The following is a 20,943-nucleotide window of genomic DNA, read 5'->3' as shown; positions in this document are numbered from 1 at the left end:
TTTACCTCGGCCAAGGAGACGGTGGAAACTTGTCGGGAAAACTTCATCTAGTTTACAAACGCGAAAGAACGGAGAGAAAGGGAGAGAAAGGGAGAAAGAGAGAGAATGAGACAAAAAAGATGACAAGACGGAAATATGATGTTAAAATATGGGTATCTCTTTGAAATATTACAACGACCAATATCCCGTCAAGTAGATAAAGTCCCAATTTGCAATTTGTGTCGATATGTCATTTTATGTAAGCTGTCTTTCCTCGCTATTTTATTTCTTATATTACATGCGCTTCTCTTTCTCGGCAAACTGTAAGCTATTATAATTGTTTGTGCTGCAAATAACAACGTAAAAGCTTTAAAATACGATACAAAAATAAGGGAGAAACAACGTTAAAAGTACGCTATAAAAAAACAGTCCATGCGCTATGACAGAATATAAAAATATGGCGTTTCAGATTTATCAAAACAACTTTACAGGTCTTTGGACGTGCCAAAAATAAAAAGATCAATATCGTACTTTATATTGTAAATATTCTCATCATAATTTTATATGTTGAAAATACTTTTTAATCGCTCTGGAACTGGCTTGTATATATAAAAGTATAAAATAAAATAGAACTTAGAAAGGCGTAATGAATGTCACAGGTTGAAGGTAAAAGTATATCCTACAATTAACAATGTTGAGAAGCGAAGGAGCCTTTCGTGCCGACCGGAATTATACAACGCAGTCGATTAATCCACAGTAACGAAGCTTTCCAACAAAGTGCACTTAGGTCGCTGCGCCTTACTAAATGACCACTACTCCCTCCTTCTTCTTTCTCAGTTATAGTATTACAAATTTCCCACCGTTAATCTCAACCCGGCAAACAAAACGATCGCGTGGTACACTGCGTCGCTTGCGTGTCACATTAATTCGAGCAAAAAGATTTTAATTATCAGAGCGAACAAAGGCGTAACTATTGATGCAACATTTTTCACTATGGCAGATAGAAGATAAAAATGTATCCTCGCTCGAGAATACCGTTTTACAGCAGATATATATATAAATGGAAATGATAGCAATAATTATATACAAAACCTTAATGATAAATAATTTAAGCAAGTTGAAAAAATATATTGTACATTATAACAATTTTATTTCCGCGTAATATAATTTTTTTAATGTTACAAATGTAAAATAATATTAATCAACGGTTTCGCAATTAATGTTTCAGGATTGGCAAATATCGTGTACCTCTAGTTTCGCAATTTTGCGTAGAAGGCACGCATATGTTTCACATCGAGCTATGTTACGATATTCCTGAACCTCATAGAAATCTGCGCAACCGAAATCGATCGCGAACGATCGCTTACAGTATTATAGAGACTTGGTCCGTAAACTCGAAATTCTCGTGCGAGATTACGCCTTCGCAAGCTCCTCCGCACGGAGAGTAAACGCGGAATTTGCTGGTCGGAAAATTACGCAAGTTGACCGTGTGGAATCTCGACCGTAATCTTCGGCGCGTACGTGCACATACACGTGCAGTGGCTGTGAATCGTGCCGGACGATCGAGCGATACGGATTCGGGTTATGCAAATGCAGGAACCAGCGAGAAGAGATAGAGAGATAGATAGATAGAAAGAGAAAGAGAGAGAGAGGGAGGGAGGGAGGGATGGAGAGAGAGAAAGACATGAAGATCAGCCGATACGTTATAGAGCGCGCGCGGAGGCGTTACCGTTACCGTTACCATTCTCGCTTACAATAGCGGAACCGGGGAAGGTAATCGAAAGCCCCTGGACGAAAATCAGGAACAAGGTCGTGCGAATGGCGACCGGCACGCGCGCGCGACGTAATTAGCCCGTGCGACAAGGCGATTTAGCGAGAAATTATTCGCGATACGGTCAGCGTAACATTTACGGTACAAAGATGACCGTTGGGCACGACTTCTGTAATTTAATCGCGTATACATGAATTATTTAGTTTGAACAAAGATCAGTTAATTTCTCTCACGAAATATATCCCATGGAAAATGATTTTTCTCTTAATGGAAATGATTTTCTTTTAAAATTATTTGTTTTTGTTCCTCTATTATCAGGGCTGAAAATATATGCTAAACTATTATTACGGCAAAAGTAGATTAATTACAGTGATGGTTGTAACTGAAATTTGCACAGTCATAGGCTATGACTGTCGCTCATGATGAATGTATGAGTTAAAAGCACGAGCTAACCAGAATGATTATATACTGTCGGGATATGATTAGATCTGTAACATTCATGAAGCAAAAATGGCCACGGGAAACAAAACTCGTATTTGGCTGAGTGTAAAATTGAGAAATGATGACATTATAAGATGCTGCATTTGGAAATTTATAATTTAAACACGGATATTTTGTTTTTTACGAAATATATTGATGTTTTATTAATCCCAATGTGTTATCAAATTAATTTTTTGTCTAACTCCTACGATTTCTGCTTGTATTTTTATCGTTTACTTTTAATACAATTGACTTCGAGAAAGACGGGATTAAAAATAACACGCGATAATCTGCAACTATAGTCTACAACTACACTAAAAATAACCGAATTAGAGCTATAGGTCTACTTGAAATTCACGAAGTCATTGGCTACGATTGTCGCCGGTTATATATAAATGGTGTCGTTACTATATATAAGTGGCTTAAAAACGCGAGTTCCGACTAAAGCTGAATCGCGACTTGTTCTCGGAGCGTCGGAGGCGCGTTTACGATCTGGATCCGATCCAAGTGTCAGCGCAAAACGCGCGTGTAAGAAAACCAAACGCGAACCAATATGGATTTCGATGTATATACATTAACATTTTCTCGCGTGTACAGTCTGATTTTAACCGAAAGCGAAAAATACTTGATAATTTGCGCGCCAAGTTAACGCGTGCGATGAATCGGCCGTTGCATTTCCTGCCTTTATTCGAAAGGAAAAATATTGGTTAATTTATACGTAGCTATTATTGGGGTTTCGTAGCTTCCATATTCATTTTCAACTTCTACCAGCGACGGCGCTCGTAATTTTCCTCTTTCGCTCTTTTCCTCAATGGCCACCACCGGTGAAATTGTTTGAATATTTATGACGCGTGTGCACGATTGTATGAAACTACGTTACACGATGTATTTTACGCATACCGATAATCGATGGTGAGACGGTGGGCGTTTATACTAGCGTGTACAGGGAGAGAGAATGGTTAAATTCAGATAATTTCCGCGCACAATGTTTATGTTACGTTATGACAGGCTCGGTTAAATGTAAACGTAGCTAAATTTAACATCGGACCATTCAGCCTCGATAGAATTTTTGGATCGATTATCAGAGAGGCGTTATTCGAGTACCGTAGTAATATTACTGATAGTGTAATATTACAATTAATTACTTCGGAATTATTATCAGGTTTTCAGTGATTTTCTGCCATTAACGCAAAAGCAAAACGTGGAAATTGATCATAACTCTCAAGGTATATTATTCGTACAATTTTATATCGAAGATATAATCAAAAATATTCGATAATTCATAATAAAAAGAAAATATCCATTAATCTATATAAAACTATTTTAAATATTTGTAATGGTCCAAGATAAACACACAAGTTGCTATATATTATCGCAAGATGTTCAGAAAGTAATAAAGATGTCAACACTAAAATATCACAAACCGTCTATCGCCAACAATGTTTGAAGGTCCGGAATCAAAGAACTTAGCGGAAAGATCTTATAACCTTGTTTTTCACGAACACAAAAAAGATTTCAGAAGACGTCAACATTGACGTAATTGCGCGATTTATTGGGGCCTGATTGCAATTCGCTCGGCGCACTGACGCACTTTCAAAAACGCATTGCATCGTTTCTGCTGTCTCGTCGCCACACTCGCTACTCGCAACGAGACGAGAGTCGGACGAGATCGCGGGCAGAGACGAGCGATTCGCGATTCAGTGACGAGTTGCTGCAACAAGGACGTTTAAATTTGGACGTAGTGTTTACGATCGACGTAGACGCGATGTGCACGATCAAGTACAGAGCGCTTGAAACAGGAAGAGGTGTTCCTTGTCTCGAAACGGTGGGAGTCGATACGCGACGTTAACTACGATGTGGATTATAAACTGACAAATAACGACGACGTAAACGGCTACCGATAAACCAAGGCAGAACGAATTGTACAAGTAATTTGCGTTGGTGATTTGCTTACCAAGTACTCCTAGCATTGTTTCTTCCGTAAAACAAAGACCACAATATACAAATCGAAGTCTATAAATTAAATGTCTTTAATGAAAAATTCCCTGTTTTCATTTCGGAACTAAGATTTTACATTTAGTGAAGATTGCCAATAATCTTCAAAAGTTTTCAGCGATATTAAAATGCAAGCAATAACTATAAATAAAATTCGAAGGAGGTATCTCATTTTTTATTACATATTTTCTCAATATATAATAGTCAATAACGAAAAACGAGGAACAGTGAAAACATGATATAATCACAGTATAATCAGAATTATATAATGTTTTGCAATTATGTGATCGATACACAAAAATATTGTTCACTTCACGCGCATGCAACCGTCAAAATAGCTGTGCTATCTTTAGTCTTTATAGGATATTAGTCACAAATAGTCACTGTACAGTCATATCTCTATAAGTATAGCAATGCTTATAAAATCTGCAATCAACATCCCAGATTACATCACTTAAAAATCAAGATGATAAATGGGAACACACACACAAATGGTTATAAGTATTGTATAACCATCATAACGTAATACACATGATGCGTAAAATATTTTCTAATACGATGCAAAAATATTAATGCGCTCTGAGTAGGTGTCCGAAATTTTTTAACGGAAGTCCAATACTAGGCAATGCAAATGCCTGCACAATGGATTAAGAGTAACAGCAAATAAAATAACTGTATAATGCGCACGAACATCAGACACTAAGGAGTTAGTCTCGATCGGTGCAGTACCAGCCTTGCGGTCGCGTGGCGCGCAACGATTGTGCCACGTTAGGATAGCTATCGGGCAAACTAGGGTCGAGGCTTCCGTCGACGATCGACGGGTCCATCTCGAGGATCATCCGTAAATCCTCGTCGATGCCGAGGTGCACGCGCACCCGTTGCTGCTCGTCGCCGATGGGCGAACGCGTTGCATCCGCGACGGGACAATCGTAAGGCAGGGACGATGTCACGCCGGCGAGATGCAACGACGCTCGTGCCGGTGGTGACGGCGGTGGCACCGACGTCGACGTCGTCGTCGTCGTTGTCGATGGACGCCGAATGACGACGTCGTTAATACGATCTAATCGCGATACTAACTCCTCGAACTCGACAATCTGCTGCGCGGTCTCGGACGCGCCACCGCCTTGCATCGCGTCGCTTCGCACGTTTGCACGCGCAAACGCGCGAGAGGATCGGCCGACTTGGGGCGTCGCGACGCTACTACTAAAACCGGAGCATCGTCGCCAACAACAACGACGACGACGACGGCGACGATGACGAAGCGCCAGGTAACCGACAGACGCTCTAAACGCGGATCCTGCCTCATCTCGCTCTCCTCCTCCGCGAGGAACAGACAGCTGACGTCTGCCGGATCTCTCTCGCTCTCGCCACGCGCACGTATTTATTTTCATTCGATATATGGCGTCGTGAAAACGATTCGGCGCTCATGAAAATTGTCGCGAGACATGCGGCGTTTTCCTAAAATTGTTCGCGATCGTTGATCCTGCGCGACGTTTAAAGAAAGATATATATCAAAGTTGCCAAGCGGATTTACATATAAAAATTATAAGACTATGAAGTTAAAAATCTAATTATTCGAATATTAATTAGGACTCTAAATATAGTATAAGTAAATAAACTTTGCATTTATATATAATGATTGATTGTAGATTCTATGCATATACATGAAAAAAAATACACGTATATATATTAATTGATTTCATTTAATTAAATACCCAAATAAATTATTAATAATTAGTCAATATGTAACAGATAAACGTTGGAGCATACACATATATGCTGCTTTGAGTGCTAAATGCGTAGTATGAATACGCCAGACCAAAGTGTTTGGTCTGACTCCTTCTATTTGAATCTACTTAGAGTGTATTTCGTTTATTTTCTTCACTTCACGATCACCATCTAACAGACTTCTAATTTTTTGTACAATCTGCGGCTTCGAGCAAAATTATTTTAGCTATTTGTTATTCATTCTGAGTAGTAGCAACAATTTAAAACTTGAACAAAAGTTTTATTTTGCATATGAAGAAGTGAATAACAATAAGTAATATTGTATATAGAAACTAAAGATAGTATCACACAAATGTTTTGTATGAAATTAAGTACGATAACTTTGTAAATATAGATTTAAAATGTTTGAGTTTTGTAGATGGGTATAATATAGATTATAGAGTTTTATAGGTCAATAAGAATAATAAAGAAATTGTTAATATAAATGTTTTAATCTAATTCTTACTATTTCAATTTCTCATTTTAATTTAAAACACGATTTAAAAATTATGGAGAGAAAAGTAATAATCATGCTGCACTACAGTTAGGCAACAGCTGAATGTATCGCGAAGCACGTAGTATCGCGTACCGTGTGTTACAACATGTTGAATTTAGAATATATATTCTCGCGCGAAAAAATTGTAATAAAGTGACACTATTTCTATGTTCATATTTACATTCGCGAATGTGAATCAGGGGAATCCGGTGATACGTTTGCTGTTTACCCTTTTTCCTTCTACGACAGCGGATGAAAAATGTGTCATCTTCCTCTCTCGCGGTAACAAATGCCGTTTACACTCGCACGCGTCGAGTTCTAATTTATTATTATGCGCGCGTGCCATGCTTGACCAACTTCAACGATGTTCTATTTAGATCATAAATCTTGCTGGAAATATACACCGCGGTAAAGTAAAAGTTAAGCTCTGATTAGCAACAACAACATTAATCTTTTGTATATAAAATAGTGTTATATATATAAATAAGTTGGTTGATTTTAATAGAATAGGGAATAGGGAATAGAGAATAGAAGAGAAGAGAAATTTATTCATGATTCTGATTAAAAGAAAATAAAGAAGATATGACAATTCAGTGATGGAAACTGCTATAACTTAATTCTCTTTCTATCGATCCATTCAATCTATTCGATTTTAATTTATTTTATTTAATTAGAATTTATTTGTATTTACTATATTTATATGCGATCCGTGTCACGCTTATTTTATTATGTTTAAATTATATTAAACTATACAATCAAGTCTAAACTAGTTCCACGAAACTGTCGACGATGCCGTGTGCATACACAGGTGCGCGTCTTGCATCACATACAACATACACGAGAACACTATACCAGCGACTCGACTCATCCGTTCGAAGATGCGTTATGTAACTTACGACGAAGAACAGCTGCCGGCGAGCGTTCGGTCGCGCGAGCAAACAGCTTGAAAAATAAAAAAAAATGAAAAATCATCATCGCGTAAAAAAGCACAATTCGTCGTCGTCGTGACTGAAGAATCCGGTATCGCGTTTTCGCGAGCTCCGAGGCAGCGGTGACGGCGACGACGACGGGCGCACTTATCGGAATTTCCAGTCATTGCACCGGCTAATGCGAGTATCGAGCCGGTTCGCGCCGGATTCGTGGCAGCCTCTTCTATCCATATGCCGCAAGAGAAAAAGAGATAGAGAGAAAGAGGAACTCCATCGCGGTACTGCCGGCATTGTCTCGCGGAGCTCGTTCTTGTCGGTCCGGCTCCAATGCCATGCCTTTTGCGCGGAAAGAAACATGCTACAACGCACGCCTATCGGATATATTATGCACATGCACCGAAAGTACAATCGCACAAATTCAGAGTCTTGTCACATTACGATTTAATTGATTCCTAGTCAATACTGCAATTAAGAAAATCAAATTACGAGCTATGGCTCAACGAAAGAGAGCTAAGGATTAATAAAATATTTATTTAGACTTACTTTTTGCTATTATTATTTGCATTAATATTCGCGTCATTATCATCATCATTATCATCATTAATATCGTTATTGCAATAAATACGCAATGAAATAAATTAATACTCGTATATATTCAAACTTTCATAACCATAACGGAAGAAAAAAAAACTCTTGGACTATAGACTATATGACAAAGATGGAATGCGTCTCTAAAACAAAACACTCGGCGTACCGAAATCATTATCGCGCTCGCTGATGACGCACGACATTCGTAGGCATAGTACTCATCACATTCAATCGTCTGTGACGAGGAGTCCGCAAACATAGTTAACACAATCAAATCGTGCGAGATTGACAAAGCTGTGTCAATGATATGTACAGTATCATGAATAAATCAGAAGAAAAAATCAAATTCTAAATTTAATTAACAAAAATAGCTGTCTAATATCTTTCTTCACGCAAAATAGTCAAAAGCTAAAAAAGTTAATAAGCAATACGCGCAATTTATGAGGCAAGAAACTTGCGACAACTTTACGAATGGATATGTCCTTGATAAGTGGAAAAAACCAGTGGAATCAGTTTTTAGAGATTTTCATTGCCCACTGTATCAACAAAAGCCATCACATTTATTGTATATTTGCATCGAAAACATGATCATAAAACTCTAGAATTCCACACACTGCATTGCGATTTAATTAATCCCTATAATTAAGTGATAATATTTCAATCAAGAAAATCACGTCAATAAAAATATTTCACAGAAATAGTTAAAAATCACTAAAATACCATCACCTGACTGTTTAATATTATTTTATTTGTATTATTGTTACTAACGCCATATTTTGTTTCAGACAATGTTTAAATTTTATCGATAAAGAGAAAATAAAATAAAAAGTTAATTACAAACTAATCATTGAATTCGAAAAAAAGAAATTATATTTGAACTATTCTTATAACATCACAATTAAAAATCCTTTATTACACGCAGTCGAGTACCTACTTTTAAAAACACCAGAAATTGCGATTTCCTCAATACCAACACAGGATTAATTTGTATCGAAAAATATGCGCAGAAACTGGAGTTCGGAAATGAAAAGCGGGTCGGATTCCGTTTTTAGCTTTAAAACTGTCGCCAGGAAAGATTCCGGACATCGTAATTTCTCTGCCAGCGACTAAAACCGCACTGCTTAAACGGTTGAATCTTTCACAAAATGTACTTTCGACATGAGAAACTCTACAAAAAATATCGTTGTGCTAAAGCAAATTAACTCTCTCAGGACATATTTTTTGAAACATATAATAAAAGACTTGGAACAAATAATAAAGCAATTAAAATCATTGATCGTAATAAAATATAGATACAAATAAGTAATATTTTTCACATGCAAAATTATTTTTTATAACTTTTATGTTGCTATTATATCGTTGCTAGCGTTAATGATTACAAAAATAACTTAAATAGCTTCGCTAAAAGTTGCATATTGTCAAAAAAATTTGACGACTGCTAAATAGAGATCGTAAAGTGAGAAAAGTAAACAGGATAAAATTTAAGTAGCTCTAGACAGAGGTAGCTGTCAAACCAAACATCTTGGCGCATATTCATATCACGCATTTAGCACTCAAACATTGATTATGTGTGTATGTCTGAGGTTTGTATTTATATTACATATTAAATTACATTTTAATGAATTACAAATTAATGTAATTGTATTTGTATTACATATTAAATTAAATATTAATTATAAATCAATTAATAAATTAAGTAAATAATAAATAATAAATTAAATTAATTAATAAATTAAATATTAGATATTAATTGAATATTATAAATATTCAATTTTCTATTAAAATTTAATTAGAATCATCTTAACAAAATTCTAATTTATGACTTTCCAAGATATGTAATCATAAAATTTAAAAAATTGTGCAGAAAATTGGGATCTTTAATTAAATTGCCGATAAAAAATCTGTTTTTTAACACACGACATTTATATGTCAATAATGAGTAAATATGATTTACTAAGTTTATACTCTGGACCGTATCAAGTCACGAAGCGTTTCTCAAGGTTTATACTAATAACATTTAATAATTACTCGCACTAAGACTCTAAGAGATATCATTTCTTGACATAAAGATTATTTAACCTCGCATATCGATATTCTGATGCTCTATTTCAGACAAAATTGCTGACAGAATATAATTCAGAACCAATTAGTAAAATTAATCTAATGATTTATATGTAAACCAATCAGCCTAGTTACAGAAATAATAGTACTAATAACTTAAAAGATTGCGCGGTCTTTTAAAAATTTTAATTTCTCTCTCCTTCTATACTGGCATCGAATGAAAAATATATCAAAGACGTTGATACCTATCTCCGCGCTGGAGTTCCATGAGCGAACGGAGGTTGTTCTTCAAACGTACTTACGAAATGGCACTTCGTCTTCTACTTTTGCTGATTGCTTCTATCAAGAAGATCATTGATCCCTCGGAACCCCTACCTTCCGCAATACAGACATGGACGTAATAAAACCGAAGGTCAAACCTATCTAGATACCTCGCAAGATGACGTAAGCAAAATTCGAAGATAATAATCCGCGAAATGACTTATCAACGCCTCTTTCTATCTCTCTTATCCCTACCTTCGTTTCTCCAACATTATCTAATGCCTGCAATACGTATTGCAACACCATCCTTTTTTCGCTCAATTGTATTTTTTCGAGTGATAAAACATTCATTGTGTCATTGATCTGGCGATGCCTCACGATGCATTCGTCAGCATTGTTTATCGTTAACAGCACTTAGACATACATTTCGTTATTTTTCGAAAGATTATTGATGTAAGATTAAACTTCTCCCAATATATCAGCCGGAAATCGAAGATTATTATACATTCGCATTAATGTGTATCCGCGTGGCCAATTCATAACGCGTTATCTGAAAACGATCAATACGTCGTCCGTGTCACGTAAACTGTCATATCGTAGATTGTCACGAGAGATCAACGTCATAACCGAAACAGTAAACAGTAAATTTCCGATCGTTGAAATCGCTAACGTAAGATCAAAACTTTATTCGACTTTTAATACATATGCATGCAGAATAACATTCTCATCTAGCAGAAAATTTGAAAGGACCCTAGTAATATTCCTTAGAGTGCCTCAGACGATCACTCGCTACAGCGTCTACCGTATGTATAATTGAAATTTTAGCTTGAGCTTGTGTTGCCTTCTCCACAGGAATCAATTAACGCCCGGCGGATGAAGCTGATTAGGCGCGAGAACTTTCGGGCGCAATTCGAGCACCCCGAGCAAACTCGAGACTGTGAAAGTTGATATTCGCGGTAGCTTCACCGTGGAGCCCGACACTGCGAGGAATCGCGGATCACTGGATCATCCGAGAGTCTAATGCCAGTATGCAAGATGCATAGACTGTTAATCAAAGTGGAGACGAGTGGTTTCCTTGAAGATCACGATTACCAATCACGATCGCTTGTTACTGCCATTGCTCGCTATTCTCTCCAAACGAACGAGATGCTTTATACGTGTTGTCTCGTTGATAGATTCATGACTAACGATTTGCCCCTTTAAATGCCATTTAAAAGTTAAAAGCCTGACCACAAGAGACGCGTTCACGTTGTTCAACGTGTAGCGGCAAAATCGGAAAAATTATTTGGAGAAATAATGTTTTCGATCTTTTAGTTTACTTTTAACTTTATTTTCCCGAAAGATATAACTATAACGTAGACAATGCATTTTTGTAGTTATTACCCCGACACGTTTCGATTCTTGTCAAAAACCGAGCACGTGCAAGGTTTGATTGGATTTGATTCGATTTTGCACTCAAAATTGGAATAGAAATCTCTTTTGTTTTTTTTTTTCCTATGTGTACGCAGTATGTAAACATATATGTGGCTCTCGCTTCAAGCGATGGACCACTATCTATCGAATACTAAACGGTAAAAAAATCTTTTTTCGAAAACTGTATCTCAATTAAAAACAATTTTAAGAGACTGCGAATAGCAAATGAGTTGCCAGTTTGTATAATAAACTTGCAAACTGCATGCCGGCGTTTTACTCGCTACGCAGAATATAAGAATTGATAAATTTAATGCACGCGCGTGTCAAATATCCATCATTCGTCTCCACTTTCGTTTTCTCAACGATTCTATTTTCGCTCTCTTACACGATCTTATTTCAATGTCTTCACAAAGGACAGTAATCTAACAATAAGATCAAAAGCAACAGCGAGCATCTAGAAAGGAATATTGCCTGTCACTAAATAACAATGTCACTATAAACAATACCTCCGGAAAAGTTGCAGAAATATTACAGAATTGAGCAATTTATATAAAGATATGAAGAATTTGTTTCCTTCAATTGGTTAAAAATATTTTAGATAATTAAAATACGAAAAATTTTTATAACTTTATAAAAGTATTCTATCAATTCCTCGAGAATGTTTCCTCCTGCTGGTATGCTATACTATTTTTATATATCCTCTATTTGTAATGCGATTAGATAACTTATGTACATGATTCAAATGTATTTAAGAATCATGATTAATTATATATTTGAATATGTCGCATTTAACTAATAAAAGATTTAAAAATTTTTTAAATCTTTAACATGAATTCGTGAGATTGGTAAATTACTGATACACAGTAAAATCATGTGCTCGATATGTTGTTACTATGTGTCATCAAATATCTATAATTCCATTTTCCAAAAATTATCGGTGACGTGGCGATTATCATAAAGGATGTTTACATCCAATGATAAAAATGACGTTGTAAGCTCATTGATTCAAAAAGCTTATCATTCTAATATCTACAACAGTACGATTTAATTATTTTATTAAAAACTTCCGGTTACCTCATTTTAACACCGCATAATTTTATTATGATAACACAACTCTCCTTTTGTATGATAAATATAATAATTATTCTTCTGTCTGTCCTTTTCTTTTTCTCGCAATTGTATTTTCTTATCATCCAAATCTTAAAATCAAAATATCTTCCATAAAATACACACAAATTCATATGCAAATTAAATAGCATTGTCATTACTTATACATGATACAATCTTAAACTTCTCGTTACGAAAACCACGTGGTTTCATACGCACGTGTTTCTTCTCAGCTTATCGCCATTCAATATAACAACGATCAAATCATCGCGCTCATCAGATAACGCTATTCTATTATAACGATAATTATCGATTTCAACTACGCTGTGTTTAATGTACATAAGGTATATAACGATTTTCTTTAATTTTAATATATTACTTATTGTTAGTTATACTAATTTTTCTGCAAAATGCAATTTCAAGTTTTAAAGGTATTCGCGAAGATTTAGAGATTTAATTAATTTGTGTTAATATTAAAACATATTATTAAAGTAGCATATTTAAAATTCAATAAAAGATTCAGATATTACTTGATCATTTAATATAATTATTTTTTTATATCGCGTAACATTGCCTATGATAAATTTACATACAATATCGAAACACATACAAACACGCGTGGAATAAATTGCTGATAAAGATTAAAATTCTTCAACTCATAATGAAGTCCCGGTATCTCTCATACTGCTTTATAATCGTTCGCGTACCGCAGCCTTGCGATATCGTATTCCAAATAAAAGCGTCTCTCTCGCGCGTATACACATATACTCCCACATGAGTTGTGGAACCGGAGTTATCCGCCTCCTTTTGTTTGTACATCGATACGCATATATCCCGTCTAACTGTCGTATGTCATAAAATTTACGTCCAATAATTATGATTGATGTAATTTATATTTCTTCCTCGTTATAATCGCATCATTTCTCCAATTCACATATTGCCGAATCTCGATGTTAATAGCATCAAGAATATAATGGATCTATACGGATTAATTTTACTACCATCCACTAACAATGCCAATGTCAAACAGAATACGCCTCGTTATCTCGTGCTAGTACGATATATATATTTTTTTTTCAAGTTATCGTCGGCGCCAGAACTCACGTACCTGCCGGTGTCAGGCGCGCGGCTTTTCAACTCGTAGTACATCAGTTCCTTGGTCGAGGTTGACAGGAGGGAGAGGGCCTGCTCGAAGTCGTCGTCGTAATCCCCAGCGGCGACATGGTGGGCGATCGGATCGGTGACGGCGAATGCGGCCATCAGATCGAAACCCATATCGACCCCGGACTCGTCCATCGTCGCGACGCTTCGAATGTACCGCGCGCAGACGAATCGCGGCGTGCCGGGTAACGTGAGAACGCGCGTACTCCAAAGTTTCGGCGCCGGGGCGAGGACGCGCGTCGGCGCGCCACGGAAGATGATGAAGCGGAGATATAGATAAGAAGTGTGGAGAGAGTAGAGACGAAGAGAGAGAGAGATAGAGAGAGAGAGAGAAAGAAAAGAATATGCTCTCGGAGAGAAACGCGTTACGAAAGAGTCGCAAACGAACGATACGACGAACGTTGGGATCGTTGGGACGTGTTTTCTTTCGGGAGAGAATGACGTGCGGAAGATGCAATGTATGGGAGATGGATCACGGCGCGCCTTTCTTTGATGGATCACAAGCACCGCGAAGGAACTCCCATTTTGCGCAAGTGTCAAGAGTTCTCGCGCGAGTTGTTAGCGTTCGCGACGGCGGCCGCGCGTGCACGCGTGCGCGGATCCGTGACGTTCCTCCTCTGCTGCGACGCGCGTTCCATCGCCCCTTCGCGGCTCTCGCGCGCGTTCCCTCGCGATTTATCTCGGCGCAGGCGGCAACGACTGCGGCAACGGCAACGCGACGTTTCGTGGAAAGATGAGCGCGAACGCGAACGCAAGCAGCCGACAGCGCGAGTGCGCGACAAGACGAGCGTGACGCGCGCGCGTATCGGTACTACGCGGACCGTCCGGCCGTCCCGGCCCGGACCGCCGCGCCGCGGCCGCTGCCGCGGAGGTTTCGCGTTTGACTTACGACTCCCGCCATCTCGCGGAAACGTGCCGACCGGCGGCATCCTTTGAAGTGGATAAGCTCGGCGAAACAATCTTCCAGCTTTCGCAATTACCTTCGCGAAAATCGATAAAAAGTTAACGAAACAATAAATGAAAATAATATATTCGTTTTCCATACCTTGACATATCTCTCGGTACCTTCATTTAAGATTTTACTTGCTCTCGTATATATTTTTTGAGATTTATATTACGAATGGAAAATAATATATTTCATTTATACCTAATCTCAAACGTGCTTTGAAATATTACAACAATCCTTGAGCGCTGTTTTGGATTAATTAAATGACCATAAAATAAATTATACACACAACGGTGTATTGCGATGTAAGATTACTCTAAAAAACTTTTATAATTTATATTATTGATAACATTTAATATAATTTATCTTAATAACACATGATGTTTTGTACAGCATTGTTTGGACAAAAGAAGAAGCTGTTCTCTCTCAAATTAATATTCGAAAACGTATTCGATTGTCAAATTGCTTCGTATGTATATAGCATATTATAATAATTGTAAATTATTTTCCTTTTCAATTAGTTATCATTCCAAGAACTGTTCAATTACTTATACCAAAGCGCGACACAAACACGAATGCTTGAAAAAAAGACACCAGTCCCGAAAACATGGCATTGAACATATATATTTGATGAAATAAACATACATCAGCACAACGATTGTCCGGTGATGTAATTCACAGAATGTGCTGACACTGATCGTTACTACACATTATGACTTCATGCAGTATCGTAAGGTACGTCAAGATATTCACTGCTCGGGTCTGCCGCCTGAATTAATTAGGGACTGTAAATTACTCGCCGTGAGTCGCCATGTGCTCACGATTGTGCGCGACGCTGGTCATGATATTAATCTTGCCTGGGATACGCGCGATTCAACCGTTCAATGGGGATACTTTACCGTCAAATATTTCGGAAAAGCTGGACGATTATTGGCGAACCTATAAGGTAACATGTCCTTAAAACAATAGAAATATTCTGAAAGGCTGACATTTCGAATGCATGTTTATAAATCACTATATTGAGTTTCTTTCATCAAAAATTACTCCATGAATTTTTAATTCCTTTCATAATTATTAATTATTTTTTAAACAAAAATTGTTTAAAATATGTAAAATGTAATAAAACGTCCTTTTAATTATATTACTTGTTAATAATGTGTATATATCAAACACATTAATATGAGATAAAGCGTATTCTGTTCAACGTTAATTAATTATTACAATAACGTTGATTATAAAATTAATCCATAGATCCATTAATGCTCTTAATCTTAATCAACATTAATTCAGCAATTGAGCCTAATTTAAAATTGAAATCATTAAGACTCTATTCATATGTCTAATAATAACGAGAACATATGTTTTATAAATGGTGTTGCAAAGTCTGTAATAAATAGATCCTGACCTCGTCCTATGCAAAGTATGTCATGCAAATCACATTTTATCGCGTTTGAACAGACGCAGTTTAATAAGACGTATACAAGAAATCTGGAAAATGTGAGGAGAGCGGCTTGGGAGCAAAATCTCGTGGAAATTTATAAGCACAATCTACTGGCCGCCGCAGGACATCACAGTTATACATTGCGGGATAATCATATTGCCGATCTCAGCACTCGACAATATATGCGCGAAATGGTTCGTAATTAATAATATAAATGTCATCTTTTTCTCTCTCTGTTTTCCCGTCGAAGCCCTTGATCTTTAAATAACATCTTTAAAAATCACAATTCTCTATCACGAACATTATAATTCACCACAAAATATAAATGACACTAAAATCGCTCCGACAACGTCTCTTTCTGCCAATTTTCCTCAGGTGAAACTAATGCCAAGTCGAAGACGCCGACTGCCGACCGAACCGATAGTATCGGCGGTGTTAAAAAATCCTCGCGACATACCAGCACGTTTGGATTGGCGCGAATACGGTTTCGTCACTTCGCCCGTGAACCAACGGAGCTGCGGGAGTTGTTATGCTTACTCAATCGCGGAAAGTATAGAGGGACAAATTTTTAAGCAGACCGGCATGTTGCTACCCTTGAGCGCACAACAGCTGGTAGATTGCAGCACGTCAACCGGCAACCTCGGCTGCACCGGCGGTTCCCTTAGGAACACTTTGAAATATTTGGAAAAGTCGAAAGGTCTCATGGCTAGATCCACGTATCCCTACAACGCCGAGGTACGCACTGCACTTTTCTAACTGTCGAGCGTACAATATACACAATATTCCATCGGAGCACCGTTTATAAAACGTAACTCTTGAATCGCTTTCGCATTTGCAAAGCATTATAAAATGTTCGGCGCCTTTAAACTTTAATGTACAAAGAGAATTTCTGCATTCTTTTTCGAAAAAATCTTATACCTGACAGCCACGTAAATTTTTTTTATTATTGGCGATGATTAATCAGTCGTAAAAATTTATAGAATCGCAGTGCTATACATTCTAATAATGCCAAATTGAGAGACTTGAATTTCTTAATTTTTACTGTGACCATAATACATTATTAGCGACTACGAGCGAAGGCGCTGACAGTGCGAATTTAATTATCGCAATAAAGAGATAGGTAAACGTCAAGGTTTCTTTCATTATTTCTGACACTTCGCGGGTCTCCGCCAGAAATGTCAGAAAATTTGTGGAAAATTTTGGCGAGGAGAATCCGAATTATGCCAGTCACGTTAACGTGATAAACTTCCGTAATATGAATGGCTCCGTGACGATGACTCTGCCAGCTCCTCTATTAATAGTAAATATACTTTATATACGTTTCATACGAGTGAGCAGCGCGAGAGCCAAATGCTTCATAGAATTTTAAGAAAGTGTACGACTATTATTCTTTCACTTGCAATAAAAAATAAACGCGCTTATATCTGACCAGGCTGACTTAATTTAAAACCACGATGTCACAAATACGAAGTTTGGCTGATGCAACCAATCGCGTGTAACTGACACGCTCCAATTTAAAAGTGTCGACAAACATTAGTGGACAAAGTTCTATCGGATGTTGATTGTCAATCTTTTCCTATTAAACTCATTTCCTGTATAATTAATAGCAATATTATTCTATCGATTTCGTTTAAATAAATTCGAGCGTATCTTGTGCCTGTTTATTACTTCGCCTTCAATCAAAAACAAAACGCATCAACTTGTTAATGGATTGACGTAAAACTGTCTTATTTTTCTTCGAAAGTTATCTATTTCTTTTTGTTTCGTCATGTTTCCTTTAACAGACGTCAGTTCATATGCACGCAGAAATTAAATAGCTTCGTATATTTTTATGTCAGTAATATCAATAGCTATTCCAATAATAACGATAATCTCTAATAATGTTATGATAAAGTAAATCTTAATTATGCACTTTAAAAACAAAAGCTTAATTTTGGTGTGTTTAAAACATTTTAAAAGCAATTGTGTTTCATCGTAACGCAAAAACAAATTTTTATTGAAAATAGTTAAATTGTATTATAAGTTACTATATTATACTTTTATTATTGTTTTTATTATATTATATTTATAATATTTATTATATAAGTATATATGTTTCGCTATTAATAAGAGTCCAATAATTTTAACGCTTGTAACTCGAATTATTCTAGCAAGGAGAATGCCAATTTCAGAAGGACCTGAGTGTCGTCAATATAACTTCATGGGCAATTCTGCCGGCACGGGATGAGAAGGCTCTAGAAATAGCAGTGGCGACAATCGGTCCCATAGCCGCTTCCATAAATGCCAGTCCAAAAACATTCCAGCTTTATCAGTGAGTAACATATTTTTATTTGCACTGAAAAAAACGCGCCCGTGTAAATTACCACTAACGAGCAAATGACGTTCGCACGAATCGCCGACAAACGTGCCGCGTTCAAGAAATATATGTGATAATTTTAGACATCTGCTATTTATTGCACAAACCCGCAAAAATATTGCACTCATTATAATTTCCAGCATTTATGGATCGACTGATCGAATTGGGGAGAATAAAACAACAATACGAATTGCGATGCATTCGACGTAAATTCGAAAAAATTCTACCGATAACCAACGAACGGCAGTGACAAACAATTTTTTTTCGCTCAGATAGCTCGTAATCCGGCAATAAATATGCAGTTGATATTTTAGTCAAGTTTCACCAATATTTGGTGTTTCTCAAGAAACCGCGCAAATAAATATTGTCGATTTGATCCGGATCTACATCTTTGATTACAGCCAATTATTATTATCAATACACAAATACGCATTTATTTCAAGTTAAACTCATCTCGCAACTCATTAATATTTCCAATATTGTGTCCGATATTTAAATTATTACACAACAAATTTGTTATCAAATCTTTTAATCGTGGAAAGAGAAATTATTATTCAGATTGTTTTGTAGGTTCTTTATCCAACGTATATTAATTAAAGCTTGCATCATTTATTAATGAATTCTCAGGTATTCAAATATTCACGACATAAAAATAAAAACTTAAATAATAATATTTGATCAAATATATTATATGTATTCGTATTCGTATGTAGGTATACGAATTCGTATAAATATTAAATTATTCATTCAAATGTAGCCCTCTGACTGTAAACTCCTGATACGATAATCAAAATTTCGGCATTATGTGTGCAACATTTATATGAAAAGCGAGATGATTGGAAATTTTGCCCAGACCCCCCCGTCGAAGATACCAGCGTAGAAATTGGTCCAATCACTTGATAACCCTTAGCTTACTGTCGATACGGGTGACTCTCATTCATTCGAAGCGCCGAAGCATTCTACCGATCAGTCATTGAACTCGTATTATTCTAAAGGGACCAGACAATGCCAAGCCGCGACTATTTCCTCCCATTGTTCATTTCTGGCGAACAATAAATACCCGCGAGAAATCATGGAAATCGTTTGCCACTCGTGACAAACGGAAGTGCCATTGATGCCCCGAGATGTTATTCCGCAAAGTTTTAAATAAATACAGGATGCCGATCGCAAACACGCGATATCAATACGCTAACGTAATGCATTAATGATTGCATGGACTTGTATATATGTATAATAGTTCACACAAGTTCAATGTTGGTTATTCACATCCTCTAACTAGAAAATGTCTTTCTCGCGCAATGTATTTCTCTCTTTTTCTTTCTTTATAGCAATCTTCGTATCAGATTTGACATACGTCGAAATGTTTTGCTCGCGAAACAGATCGTCCGATTCTAATTTTTTTCTCTATTAATGATAATTATCATGTTTATTCAGCAATAACATATGTATGTATGCAATACATATGTATGCAATAATATATGTATTTAAATTATATAAGAAAGTTTATTAATCAGTATTTCCATTCATAGCAAAGGCGTTTATGACGATCATCAATGCAGTTCGGATATGGTGAATCACGCGATGCTCGTCGTCGGATATACGCCAACCGAATGGATCCTGAAGAATTGGTGGGGCGCTAGTTGGGGAGAAAAAGGCTATATGCGGCTGGCAAGAAACAAAAATCGTTGTGGCGTAGCAAACTATGCAGCTTATGTGAAAGTTTGACAATGAGATCCATTTCTCTAGAATGTTATCGGCAAACTCTCGCAAACCTCAGAAAAAAATGTATATTGATTTTTATATTTGGAACAAATTGCGATAAATCGATTGGTATTTGTGGCAATTATCCATCGAAACAAATATTATTTTCCCATATACATATTTTCTACTTTACCTATATTCCTATCCTATTCTTATAGCCATGTGCTTAAAATGAAAAAAGAAATAATAAAAATGTAAATAAGTAGCAAGTTCAATAATTCTATTTGCCACATTGCTATCAGTCTTCCACCGTTGTAAGATCAAAGATTACATGTATTCAAACGATTAAACTTCGGGCAATTACTAAGGATCGCCGAACATTTATTACATAACAGCCACTGACCGCAGGACGGACGCTCGAATGCCAGATACCAGACTTCCGTAACCACACAGGATCCCGGGGAAATTTAATCGAACCGTACAACCACGGC

At 36.7% G+C, this 20,943-nt stretch overlaps 2 protein-coding genes across 4 annotated transcripts in view; one reads left to right on the top strand and one right to left on the bottom strand.

Annotated features, from left to right (window-relative positions):
• LOC112452167 (transcription factor EC) overlaps positions 1 to 14,802 on the bottom strand; it is a 68,153-nt gene extending 53,351 nt beyond the window's left edge. Inside the window, exon 1 of one of the 2 annotated variants that reach the window (XM_025012257.1) lies at positions 13,956 to 14,802. In XM_025012257.1, coding sequence (XP_024868025.1) covers positions 13,956 to 14,143 — 188 coding nt within the window. In that variant the 5' untranslated portion in view covers positions 14,144 to 14,802. Of the gene's footprint in view, positions 1 to 4,954; positions 5,434 to 13,955 lie in introns of those variants that run through there. The other variant, XM_025012256.1, reaches the window with a different exon arrangement.
• Positions 14,803 to 14,992: 190 nt separating this feature from the next.
• On the top strand, positions 14,993 to 20,626 carry LOC112452169 (cathepsin L1). 2 transcript variants are annotated; one of them, XM_025012261.1, is made up of 6 exons: positions 14,993 to 15,009; positions 15,476 to 15,900; positions 16,413 to 16,589; positions 16,771 to 17,130; positions 18,546 to 18,706; positions 20,281 to 20,626. In XM_025012261.1, the coding sequence occupies exons 2-6, from the start codon at positions 15,766 to 15,768 to the stop codon at positions 20,474 to 20,476; spliced, it is 1,029 nt and encodes a 342-aa protein (XP_024868029.1). In that variant the 5' UTR covers positions 14,993 to 15,009; positions 15,476 to 15,765; the 3' UTR covers positions 20,477 to 20,626. The 2 variants fall into 2 exon arrangements, with proteins under 2 accessions (XP_024868029.1, XP_024868028.1); XM_025012260.1 differs by lacking the exon at positions 14,993 to 15,009 and having other exon boundaries at positions 15,390 to 15,900.
• Positions 20,627 to 20,943: the final 317 nt, after the last annotated feature.

This window comes from Temnothorax curvispinosus, unplaced genomic scaffold (genome assembly GCF_003070985.1).
Source record: "Temnothorax curvispinosus isolate PA1 unplaced genomic scaffold, ASM307098v1 QBEX01002996.1, whole genome shotgun sequence".
In the NCBI taxonomy this organism is placed as follows: domain Eukaryota; kingdom Metazoa; phylum Arthropoda; class Insecta; order Hymenoptera; family Formicidae; genus Temnothorax; species Temnothorax curvispinosus.
Note: the sequence above shows the minus strand (reverse complement) of the source record. Positions and strands in the feature narration are given on the sequence as shown.